The sequence below is a fragment of the Zootermopsis nevadensis genome, unplaced genomic scaffold (genome assembly GCF_977971745.1).
Source record: "Zootermopsis nevadensis isolate Lab colony 2312 unplaced genomic scaffold, Znev_1.0 Znev_ptg000024l, whole genome shotgun sequence".
Taxonomy (NCBI): domain Eukaryota; kingdom Metazoa; phylum Arthropoda; class Insecta; order Blattodea; family Termopsidae; genus Zootermopsis; species Zootermopsis nevadensis.
Genome location: NW_028259156.1, coordinates 11,713,494 through 11,726,882, shown reverse-complemented (window position 1 = coordinate 11,726,882; position 13,389 = coordinate 11,713,494). Strand labels below are relative to the sequence as shown.

General features: G+C 37.6%; 1 protein-coding gene across 1 annotated transcript in view; it reads right to left on the bottom strand.

The window, feature by feature from the left end:
* Positions 1–907: 907 nt before the first annotated feature.
* Positions 908–13,389, bottom strand: part of opa (Zic family member odd paired) — a 56,682-nt gene continuing 44,200 nt past the window's right edge. Inside the window, exon 2 of the mRNA XM_087354842.1 lies at positions 908–6,202. Coding sequence (XP_087210968.1) covers positions 5,586–6,202 — 617 coding nt within the window. The 3' untranslated portion in view covers positions 908–5,585. The remainder of the gene's footprint in view (positions 6,203–13,389) is intronic.

Here is a 13,389-nt window from a genome sequence, read left to right as displayed (position 1 = left end):
TTAAGTCAAAGACTCGGGGACTCTCTTGTTGACGTTGGCCTAAGCATTGCCAAGGCATACAACCTTTTTTGTATGGAATTTGTTCTTCTTCACATGTGAACTGTTTATATGAAAGAATAGGTGTGATGTGAAACTCGATTACTTACTTAATTGGAACCTGGTGTTACACCTTTGAACACAAGCCAAATGAAACATCAATATCAGCGGTGTTTGAATTAATTCACATTTCTGGTTTTCTAAGGTAATCCCTGAGACAAATATATAATATGAGAATGAAAAATAACTGAGAGGAAATATAAATTACATATTATTTCAGGAGAAGGGAATCTGTGGGAGCAGGATTCACAGCTTGTTGCGAAGTGGTTTTCGAATTTCTATAACAATGGAAGTATTTTTAGAATGTTATCCGACAAAAAAAAAGAACATGCTCACAAAATATCCTTTCAGCAGAACAGTTAAGATAAATCAGAAACGATACTATACATTTTTGGTTTCTTCAGTTACGTACTTTGAAGGCTGCAGAACGTCTGCCCAAAAAGTATCTTCAGTTATTCTGATGGATGTGAAACATTACAAGAAATTCGTTTAGTTCATTTGTTAAGAAACAGATGTAATAAAGAATGACTTAATAATTCTGTGGTATTTATTTCAATTATATGAATTAATTTCATGTAGGTATTTTGACAAGACAAAATCAAATAGTGCATCAATAAATTAACTAAGAACATGAAATATCCATTGTTCATGCTTCAAGGGCTATCAGAGATTAAGAAAATCTGATTTGTAAGAGAACACGATAAAAAATGTTATAAGTTAATTAATTCAAGATGACAGTGACAGAACTTTCGACATTCCTTGCAACGAAATTCCAAAACCACTGAAATAAATAATAAATAATTACGTGAAGTAAATATAGTGATTTGACATTTAATTTAATATTTCATCAATTCGTGTTTGAGTGAGAACATTTCAGTAAAGTTTTGCATTGTATCTTAGGTTTTTACGTACATATACAAATAATATTATTCACAATAGTGGTATTTCTTGTTTAAAATCTTTATACACTTTCGTTTGCTGCAAAGCTAAATTATTTGTATATATCACACACACTGTTATAATTACAGTAATAATATATAAGCATTTTATTTTAACACAAGCGTCTTGTTATTCATCACACAGAAGTATTTGTTGTGCACATATTAAAGTGTGTTTCATTTTTAATGTCGAGGGTAAAATTTGCATATTCACATAAAACAGTATAACGTGTATCTTCGATAATAACAATCTACCGAGTAAACTGCATTGCCCATAAAAAGGTTAAATGTACTTGGGAGGATTACAGTGAAGAAGATAATCGATAACTGTAGAGAGATCGTCTCGATTGCAGCAATTTTCCAATTACTGTCGACTTTCTCTATATAAGAAATAACGAACAGTCATGAAAGGATCTGTCATCGGTTTCCAAAAGAAAGAGACACTTAAAACAACAGATTTATGTAGTCAGATAACATCACATCGCAAAATAGTGGCCTCATTTTACTCGGTAGGTTTGTAGTAACAATTTCCAGGGTTAATATACATGCAAAAGACTATGATTTCTGTAACTCATTTCAAAGACCGACAAAAATGTATACAATCAAATTATAGGCCTTGTTTTACTTCCATGAACTTTTTACACGACATATTCAGGCGTTACGTGCACATAATGCCTCTCGATGCCTCATACGTGCCGATCGTATTCAGCTTGTTGATTCACTCAGGAGTGAACTTGAAGTACCGATACAACACCTCTGATAATGAAATACAATTTATGAAAATGATACCTTCCTAACAATATATGAATATATATGTATTACTTTGGTCAATGTATAAACGTACACCCCGTTCACATACGCCTTTTTTTTTAATTTATGGATCTCATGAGTCTCGGATGTAGAATCTGGTACCTCCGAGTACATCTAAGATGTAAGTCTATAATACTGAACTGTGACATTTTCAACATTTTGTATTCAACTGTAAGAGTAAAAAGACAGAATTGTTGTGCTCTTTGACGTGTTATCTTGGATCATCTGATACTGAATATAACATTGAATTCATGATAAAGACATTTCCAAATTATTAAATTAATTACAAATGTATAATAAATCAATCCAATGTTTTCTTTGCTTATTTTGTGGACTTTATTTTTTAATTTATTTAAATATTTTTTCACTTTTGCTTGTTTGTTCTGTTTTTAATTCGTCAGGGATGGTCTTTGGGAATTTTTTTATCTTTAATTGGATGGCTTCATTCTTTGTACATTAGACACACACAACTGCAGATTCAGTACAAGTAAGAACAGGCATGTAATATTTTAAGTAAGACAGATTGCATTAATCTTACCCAGCATGTCTTCACTATTAGCGTTGCGATGATTGGATTTCCCATCCACATAACAGTCCTGCCAATTTTTAAAATGGTTCATTGTTTGAGAACCTGTTATAAAAATGCGAGATCTCAAAACTGTAACCAGAATCACAAAATGGTGAAGTAAATCCGTATCAGCAATATCCGGTTTGTCATTCCAGGAATTACAAAATTAATAAAAGAAATGTTCCCTCACGTCATGTTAGAGACAGAAGAAAACATTAAAAATACTAATAAATTTAATGAAAAGGATCTTTAGTGTCAAAAGACCGCCACGTGCGCGCCACTAATACATTTTCTACGCCCCCATTTTACAATATTTCAACTATTTGTTCAGCTGTTCCAGACAAGTCACAAGAAGTTTCACAATGTGCTTAGTGTCGCGTCTTCCATCCTTGTCATGTGCATGCTTTTCGTTAGGCTGAGCCCCGTATGGACTTACAAAGTAAACAAGATGTCCATTAGTGGAAGATGCAAAGTCTGTCACCTGTCAATCACAGGGCATAGTCAAGACCTCAGGTTGAAACCAACATCAGTCTTTTACACTACCAAATGTTTCATTCACACAGCAGAGGAGATCAATTAGGGCTTTCTCCATACCAAGGAAATAAAAAGGCTCTACTTCAACCCTTACATTCTGATCTTATTAAAATATCCTATTCTGCTCGTACAATTTCATAATAAGACATATTTCTATTGCTTTAAAATCAGATATAATTTTAGTTGCAACAAGATGTGGGACACGTTTCTTAAACCGATTCTCACAAAAAGTGACGCATGGGCATATTTCAAAGAATTCATATATGAAAGGCTTCGATATTTCTCTGATTTGGTTGTCCTAAAATGTACAGATAAAAGGGGCATTCAAATTTAATACGACCTCAAATCTGCTTACATCGTTATTGTATTATACGTGAAAATAACAGTTGGCTGTAGCGTTGTATAGAATAGATCCGTCTGGGTAATACTAAAAATACTTGAAGGATAAGATCTTTAAATGTTTGATGAGCGATCTCTCTCAAAAATCTTTGTTGGTCACATTATATTTACAGCGCATACATAACTGTCAATCAATCATCGTCCAGAGTAGATGCTAAGAATGATTAATAATCGAAAGTTTACAATTTTAATGCGCAGATAAAATACACACGATTACGGTTTATTGGTCAAAACATGGTATAAGGTACAACTCAGATTTAAGTCCAGAATGAAGTGTATTTTTTAAAAAAATCATCAATATTCAGCAAACTATCGGAATGTTGACACCAACGCAAAATAAAATGTTAGGCAACTGAACGTTAAGTTTGCTGAATTCGTCTAGCGTTATAATTAAAACGGTTCTGAAATTCAAATATTTTACGTAATTAAACACCAACTGTTAATATTTATCCTCAAACCGAAAATGCACTTAATTTTTAGGTAATTCAAATGAAGATAGATTTTTCAGCACTTAGTCCACGTGACGCAATTAATGTGTGTGTGTCTAAGACTTTCAGGATTAGTTTTATTTTGTGGCCGAAATTTAAACATTCGTTAACTTCTTTGACTGTATTTCAACTAAATGTCAATTTTTTGGCCTCAGTAATTTACAAAATATAAATAAATAGCAGATATATTTGTAACAATACGCAATGGTTTTATTAAATAAATTCAGGGGCTCTATTGCCTTGTTATGATCACGCAAGCAAGGCGAGATAGGGCGGTATGCTCACTGTGGAAGGCTATATGTATTCCAGTGCTACATTTTGTATGGAATTACAATACGTTTGAGCATACAGGCACGACTTGTACTATTGTAATCACAACATTAATTATATTTGTTCAGTAAATACAAAGTCCACGAAACACGAATAACCTTACATAATGTGTTGTAAATTTCGGAAAACAATTAATTTGGAAGAAATAAAACTGACTTAAAATGTGTTAGTAGGGCACCACATCGTCTATTTCAGTGGTTGTGTTTGTTTTCCTAGATTATACTTTTCGTTTAAACATACCCCCGCCCCGCACAGATCCAAATTTGAGACCGAATTCAGGAACATTTCAAGACTGGTGCTCTGACAACAAACAGAATGTGTTCACCCCAAACCTTGGAAATAATCTCAGGATTTAGAATAACTTTCAGAACTTAAAATTCAACATATTCTAAATTACGCGCACCTAAAAGAAAAGTGGAAGACAAAAATCCCTAAACCGTTTATGCACACAGACACACGACATGTTCCTGAATTCCTAGCTTCATCCCAGTTCAGGCTTCACTCATGAACAATAAAATAAAAAGTGAGCTAACTCCATGTCAGTTTAAGTCGACATGACTACTGCAACAGGATTAGAAATCGACCTTAATGTAGAATGCAGATAGAACGTCACTGTACTCAAAGAATCAACTCAGTAAGAAATGGGCTGGGCTTCGTAGAAATGCTCACCTCACCGAATTAGGAACGAGTGAGGTGTATGTCATTACCAGAGTGACACTGCAGGATGCTACAGTATTTGATTTGTAGAACCGATTGGTTTCTGTAGCTGATTTCACGAGCAGCACAGGTGTGTGTTTACGTGGGCTCCACTGCTCCTGGTAGGCGTAATCTAAGCGGACGTGAGCGAACAGATGAAAATCAGATTAAAATAATCGTACTGTAACATCTTCGTTAGGGATAATAAAACGTTTTAGGTATCAAATATTTTAAATTTTCGAATTACAATGCAGTAATTAAAATATATTATAGGAACAATTTTAAATCAATAAAAAAATGTTAAAGAAATGAATACACCTTTATAACATCAGAAAAAATTCAGCTGTAATTTATATGAGACTTGGTGTTACCATGACGGCCTAAATTAATGAAAATATTTTTGGCAAGTCTATAATATGTTAGGATTGTAAAAGATCTTGCTACCACCTTGTAACCCAGCGGTTACTATTTCGACACGCTACTATTTCCAGAAAATTCTACCTTGAATAATACTGCAGATGTCGATATAAACGAATCTATGAGTCAGTATGACTGGTCGATACAGGTAATAATCTTAGTGAGTAGATTCTTAGAGTCATTTCTCCGTAACACAAAAGTAACAAGTGAAGCCGAACCGTAAGGAGCCCGCATACCTCTAGCCCCATTATGACATGATCACAGCCTCCAGGGCAGGAGGGTAGCAGGCGGCGGTGCGGGGGGTAGCTCTCAGTAAGCCGTGGCAGCTCCAGCGCTGTGATGATGGTGATGTACCATGTGATGATGGTTTAGATGGTTTAAATGGTTCAAATGATTGAGATGATTGACAGGCGAATGTTCGTTACTTGGAGGTGTTGGCATTCCTGTGGCACTTTGACAGACATACCATTCGGAAAGGTTGGTAGTCCCGGGTGCGGACTGTTGGTGGGATATCGACGAGCTCAGGGGATTGTGTTGCTGGTGGATGGAGGAGGCCGTGTTGGCTGAGGGGTTGTTGGAGTGGTGATGGTGGTGATGGCTGTGCTGATCTGGAGACGTGGTGCCCGCTCCAGCAGACCCGCCACCTGTTGCCGAGACGCTGATGGACGCCGCTGATGAGCTGTTGGAGTCGCTCCCGTCGCTGTCGTAGCCTGGAGGTGGACTCTTGCCGGCGGAACCGGCCCCACAGCCGTGGACTTTCATGTGTTTCCGCAGCGAGCTAGGATGCGTGTAGCTCTTGTCGCACCCTGACACGCGGCAGTTGTATGGCTTGTCCGAAGTGTGAACGTGTGAATGCTTCTTCCGGTCTGAGCTGTTCGCAAACCGCCGGTCGCAGCCCTCGAACTCACATTTGAACGGCTTCTCGCCTGCAACAGAAACAACACATCGCCGTCATCGATCGATCGATTCTTCGGTTATTTATCGTCTCTTTTTATGCAATCTCCGCACAAAGTGCACAAAATAAATGCACATTGGGGAAATCATGTCCGACCATCAGCCTTTCCGCTAGTCGTTCATCACGTTTAATATCCGAGATTACTAAACGTGTTTTAATTAAATCTGCCACTGGCGACCTACACTAAAATTAGTTGGACAGATTTAATCAAGCTTCATATGTTTACTGTACAGTATTTTGGGTCTACCAGTACATAAAACTCAAACAACATTTGAAAATGTTTCCAAACACGCCTCGTAAAAAATTCATAACATAAAACATAGATCTAATACAAGGCTTCGACAGTCTTGATGATGGAGGCAGTAAGCACTTCTGAAACGTAGGTCAGTTTCTACGAGATTATGTACAGCGTATCATCCCAGAAGACAGAAATCTTCTTCTTGTAGATTCACTTTATATTTTAGCTATTTGATTCCACTAGTTTTATTTACCACAACCAACAAACTAATCTACTTTTATTTCTGAATGGGTTGCTGGATTTAATTAATTACTCACAGAACTGGGACTATATTAAAACAAACATCGATTTACGAACGATCCATGACACGGGCGTTCTTAACTCTGCAAGATTGTACAGTAGGCCTATTTCTCATGATAAATTAGTCATCGGCGTACATGTATTTGTTAATGTTACTAAGAGAAACGAACCTTGCCTAATCCCTCTTTGTGATACCATCCGTTCTGTTGCTGTTATTATTATTGTTCTTATTAACTGAACGAGGCATCTTTGAGTATGAAAGGGCGATGCAGCGTCATCGTCTATTTAAGTAGCTCTTTCCCCCAGCACCAAACGTATAGCACGGTACAGTCGCGTCCAGTTAATAGTTCTCACATTATCATCTTTAAAATGTTCATTGTATTGAATTAATCGGCGTCACAGTTAAATCAACTCACAGGCATAAGTCGTTTATCATTCAAGTTCATTCGATTATAACAGCTTCACTGTTACGGACTTAAACACGATTTCCATACACAGTGAATATATTCCTCTATTCTCGTAATAAACAAGAAGCTGAAGTAATTTATACACCAAAACCAAGTTTGATGACAAAGTAGCCTACTGACGGACACAGTAATAAGCAACAGCAGACTGGAGGAATCTTCATGATAAGGAGCTTCATAATATAAACTCTTCTGAATGTAGCAGAAGAGATAAAACCTGAACACTCATACGGATATTGAACCCCGGCCACTGAACGTCGCGGCCGACTGATCAACAATCCTGTTTTGTATTTAGAAGGTTACGGGTTCAAATCTCGGCCCGTAGACAAGCTATAGTGACTTCGGTTTTTGTGGTTCTCCTCAGTCCCTCCAGGCAAACGCTGAGATAACACCTTAAATTACATCTAGATCGCTTTCTGCCATATCCTTTCCAATTCATTAATCATTCTATCATTCCACGCTATAAGCCAATTGCCTGAGCTACGGACAGCATCGTTACATTAACCACGAATAAGTATATAAGATCTAGGAGCTTTCATTTGACACATTTTCGATTGTAAAAACAATTAACGAAATGCAGGCAAACAACTTATTACCAGATTTTGTGCAGTGTGGAATCTGTAGTGTGGTTGGCTTTGCAACATTAAGCGTGTATCTAATTAGAATATCATAAACATAAATAAAGAAGCAATCCGGCCGTTCAGTAAGTAACATGCTACTTAAATGACTGAAATATCATGGACCACGAGTGCTTCTATATATAACTCACAGTCTCTGAATTATGAAAGCTCTGTAAAACTGACATAAGAAATCCCATATATAAACATCCTTACTAAAACGCCTTTCGAACGCCAGGTGTAAAAAAAACTTCTTGAAATCCCCCCTTTCCCCTCTAAGCACTCAAGTATTACTCATTGTCACTGCCTCTTTTCATAAGTCTTTATCCTCCGGATCCTGGCGGCTAAACAGACATAAAAGAAAGCCATTGAGAGTGAAATAAGCATACAGACCATTGAAATCCAACTTAAAGAGAAAATATTTTTATCATCTTACTTGTAAACATAGCGATGAATTTGTTTACCTTCCTGTACGAACCTTAATTTTTCGACACACATAACTGGAACAACAGAAACTACAAGACGTAAAACGAACGCGGGGGTCGTAGCTGTTGGGAATCCTGCTTCACATTCTGGAAATCCCAGGTTCGAAATTCAGTCAGATAACAGACTTTCGTCACTGCATTCTTGCAATTCTTCTCCGCGTATCTAACAAACACAACGACTGTTTGCTCATGCTTTTCAATTCATAATCATTAAATCAACTGAGAAGTGTAGGAAGTAAACCTCGACACTGAAACTATTGCATATTGTTTTTTTTTCCTTGTGTTTTGTACGAAGTTACAAGTAGCCCACGAAACACCACGGAAATGCCGTCACACTCGGCATTTCGTTCAGTGAAAGGACCAAGGTACGGTCCTCTGAATGGAAGGAGAAAAAGCGTGTGTATAAAAGAAATGAACATCAATCACACTATTAGTGTTCTTCTATCCGCTTCAGAGGGTCGTCATGGCAATGGCTCTCGCTAGTTGAGGCTGTGGCAGCCGAGGTAAACGTTAAACTTGGAAATAATGGACTTCTTCAATGAGAGAGGTTTGCCCCCATCCCTTCATCTTAACCTGCTTCAGGTCTCAAAAGAAAGACGAAGAAGGATATTTCTAAAAGGGGGAAGGGAGGGGGAGAGTATGCATTCATGGGCTACTGCTGCTGCTGCTAGTGTCCCCAAGAGCTCACAGCCGTCGAAACTAAAAACCATCACAAATCTTTCTTCAGCTGGGGCATTATGTGGCATAGGACCGCAACGAAACCAATGGGCTGAAGGATTGGAATGGTTACTCGTTCACTGCTTCTGCTCGGTCAACGCAAGAAGCATTGACGCTCTGTTAATTTGTTTCGTACGCTGTTACGTCTTTCTTTAATTACTATTTAAATTCTTAAATCTATTTTCCTAACTAAATAAACTCGCTCAAAAGTGATTAAACAATTTTAGTGTTTTGTAGCCCTGTACATTTACACGACATAAAATATGTCTCGTATCATTTGGTTTGATGCGAAAGGGGCAATTCACGAATCATTGTAATCTAACTTCTGAAATATGTATACAAATTTTTTATTCGTGTTTCAAATTCCTGTCTTCAGCAACACCCGGGCTGTAAATTTTTGAACTTTTGAAGTACGTTTAACAACACCCTACATCTGTAGCTTTGTATTTTCTTCAACATCACGCCTCATCGTATTAGATACTGGCAGCTGAGCGTCTCTTTGGAGCGTCCGGCTTCATCCACAAGGCACGACTAAATACAGGTAAGAATTTCCCTTTTAACACTCTAGCAAAGGAAGAAAAGTATTTTTCCTTAACAACAAAACGGAATAGTTAGCTACTTCATAGATATCTGGAGTTTATACAGAGAAGTTGAGGGGTGAAATGGTTTCTTTATAAGGAGGAAGGTTTGTTCGGGTGCTCTGCGTTTAGTCACATTACAATGGGAAAGTGGCTAAGAACGTCTGCCCCAAAGGACAGCTTGTGGGTGCTGATCGCGTGAACTCAGAGGAAAACAACAATGGGGAGTACTCCAGTTTGGAGTACACATAATTTCTTTGTGATTTTGTACGCCTCGTTGGCCCTGATGTTCATTCATGGCAGATACAAATCCACTGTTACGAACCAGGAAAGCTCAGTCAGATTTCAAGTGGGCGAAGTGGCACTGAAGCAGGTCCCCCTCCCCCAGGTCTTCGGTTTCCTCTCGGTAATTACCGCCCCCCAATTGCTCTATAACCACCTAATAAGTTGTGCGATAGTGTGAGTCATGGTAAAAATAATTTAATTTTATGTTATTTATGTGTATTGTAGGTAGCGTTGCCATAATACGGGGATCGTCTCGTAGTTCATAATAGCCGGTATGAAACTTTAACAAGACCAAGTACAATTTAATTATAAAATAAAATAAATAACATACGAGTAATATTAATACAAAGGTTTAATATTGTATCTGCAGGAATGGTGAACTTCACTGGTATAACTATCTCTAAACAGTTACATTGGCTAACAAGTACCTTCGTTAATAATAAAGTAACATTATAATATAATCATGCTACAGTTTACATGGGTAAACCGCAGTAAAAAAAATAAAAACAAATTAGCTCGTGACTATAAGACGAAGTTAATTTTTTGAATGCCTGTTATTATTGAGTTCAGATATTGTTATCATCATACGTAGTTTTCTAAAAATACTTGTGTCTATATGCGTGTGTGTGCGTGCGTGTAGTTTAAAACAACACTTTTGTCTGTTTTTGTATGGGCGTGAAACGTGTCTCTTATCTTAAGGAAGAACATGCATTGCAGGTGCTTTCGATAAAGAGCTCACAAAAAATATTTGTAACTGGCAATGATACCAGGTATGCAGGTCAAAAATAATACACAACGTGGAACTTCGTGATTTGTATCGGCTACCTGGTAATTTTCAGGATCGTGTCCAGCAGAATGTCTTGTTATTAATTGTGCTGGTGGGTTTAACGGGTAGTGCGGACTTTTTGAACGACTGCAGACAAGACTTTGATAGGAAAGCATCTTTGAAAACTCTCACTTAGATCACAGAGAAATATATGAGATAAAAAAGTTAAAATACGTTTCGATACATAGCTTTTAAAGATAGGAATTGGATTTCCGTAAGGGTGACGAATTCTGTCTTCTGGGTTGTTGCGCTGTGTAGTCTGGTCGATGTTTGACCTCAGAAATGTTGGTAAACATCTACCAGACTACACAGCGCAACAACCCAGAAGACAGAAATCTTCATACTCATCGCCCTGATGACGGAGGCAGTATGACCTCTGAAACGTTGGTAAACATCGACCAGACTACACAGCGCAACAACCCAGAAGACAGAAATCTTCATACTCATCGCCCTGATGACGGAGGCAGTATGACCTCTGAAACGTTGGTTAACATCGACCAGACTACACAGCGCAACAACTCAGAAGACAGAAATCTTCATACTCTGATGACGGAGGCAGTATGACCTCTGAAACGCTGGTAAACATCGACCAGACTACACAGCGCAACAACCCAGAAGACAGAAATCTTCAAACTCGCCGCTGTGAAAACCTCAATTCATACATTCCACAGTTCAGGGTGTTGTACAAAGGCTGGTTTGGATATTACAGGTGCTGAGACTTCAGGCATTGTCATAAGAGATTTAGTTCTTAATACACTGTACATTTTAGCACAAAACTATTTCTAAAGTTATACAGTCTACGTATTCATTTAGGCGAATAAATATTGTAACCCTTATCAAGTATGAAGCAGACATACTAATCAGTTGTTATGCTTCACTGGGGTTACGGAAAACTTCTGTCTCTGTTACTGCAGCACCTGAGAAATGTACACGACGAAACTTCCGTCCAATAAATTAAATTGATTTGATCTTGTCTAACTAACACGTACAGGATACAAGATTTTTAGAGTTGGGCTGTAAATAATTCCAGAGCCACCTGCAATATTCAGGGGAGGATGACACAGTTACACTAAATAATGTTTTATAGCTTCCTTCGTTTCCTTTTCATGTTATGGAAATTCATAGTGGTAAACGAATAGCCATGATTCTTAGGATTTCAGTCGATTATTTAAGTGAGTGTTTTAATTTGTAATAGTTATTCTATAATTTTTATAGCCTTCCAAGGTTATAATGCCATATTAATGAAAGCCACGCCGAAATTATATTTTACATTGTCTGTTGTTTGAGACGTGTACAGTTGGCGTATCGCTTCGTTGATCGCGGGGAAAGGACTTCTAGAACCTCGGTCAATTTCTGCCACACTACACGGCGCAACAATCCAGAAGACATCAATCTTCATACTTCCAGTTCGAATCCTCACACTTTATTTTACCAATTTTAGCGATCATAAGAGAAATCCAGGAATTAAATGATGATTTTTGCCTAAATTAAACTCAGTATTGAAAGGATTAAAGAATCAAAGCGCCACGTTACTTTGCAAGAATGTTATGTAGTGCTGTTCACGTTCAGTCTACCCGGACAGCTGAAGAGGAAACTACAATATAATATCCTCGCACATGTAGCAGAAACATAAGCCAAGACACGGCGGACCGGAAATGTAACTTGTCTTGCTCCCAGCTTTTTAAAAAGCTTTCTGCTCTGCTCTACTTTGATTGACAGGACAATGAGTAACTCATTGAAACAGACAAATAGACTATATTTTTCCTTTCCCCCTCTCTCTTCCTTCCCTTTAGCTATAGTTCTTTTCCTCCACGAAGCCTGCACATCATTGTACTGCATACTTCACTAGGCCTACATGTCGTGCTGTATCAGAGCACAAATTGCAGGTTGTTTTTTCCTGGCTTCCATTCAAATACCTGAACTACTCCCTATTGGCCTACATTGATTGTAGGATTGATTTGTTTTCAGCGAAACTAATAATGCCTGTGGCAGGGAACACAATCTGTCCACGTCAGGACTTTTGTTTCAGTTGCGTTCTTAGCACAAACTATAAAAAATGAATACATAACGGGAAGACCATGTCGATACGTCCATTGGTTTTACACTGAATTTTTTTTTAAAAAAGTCGAAGAGTAAGGGCGGAGGTGGATAAAGTGTTACAAAAATATTATTGGGTTCACTACTTCCAGATTGCTATTTAAAGGCTTCACGGACAACACTTCGACTGGTTCACACGAAACAAAAAGATTCACTGCACCTGCTGTGTTTGTTTACTGTTATCTACTCAATTAGAAATTATGTCACGCTGCATGTTAATGAAATATGCTGACAGGAATACAAACATACACTTTTACTGACCAGACAGCAATGCGCACTGCGAAGGCCTACAGGTGACGACTGCTTTAAATTATCAGACAGTAATAACACTTTACTTCGGCATACATAAAATATAATTGAATCAATGGAACAGAGTCCTCTTTGAAAAGTTAATAGACACACAGCTGATCAAGAATTTTCCCCTCAATTATGTAACTCAAAGTTCATTATTGAATTCATAAGAAAGTTCGCATCTCGTCACCATGTTTCTCTATGATCCATTTTAACAGGATACTCCTACCTACGTTTATACCTTCAAAGTGGTAGACTCA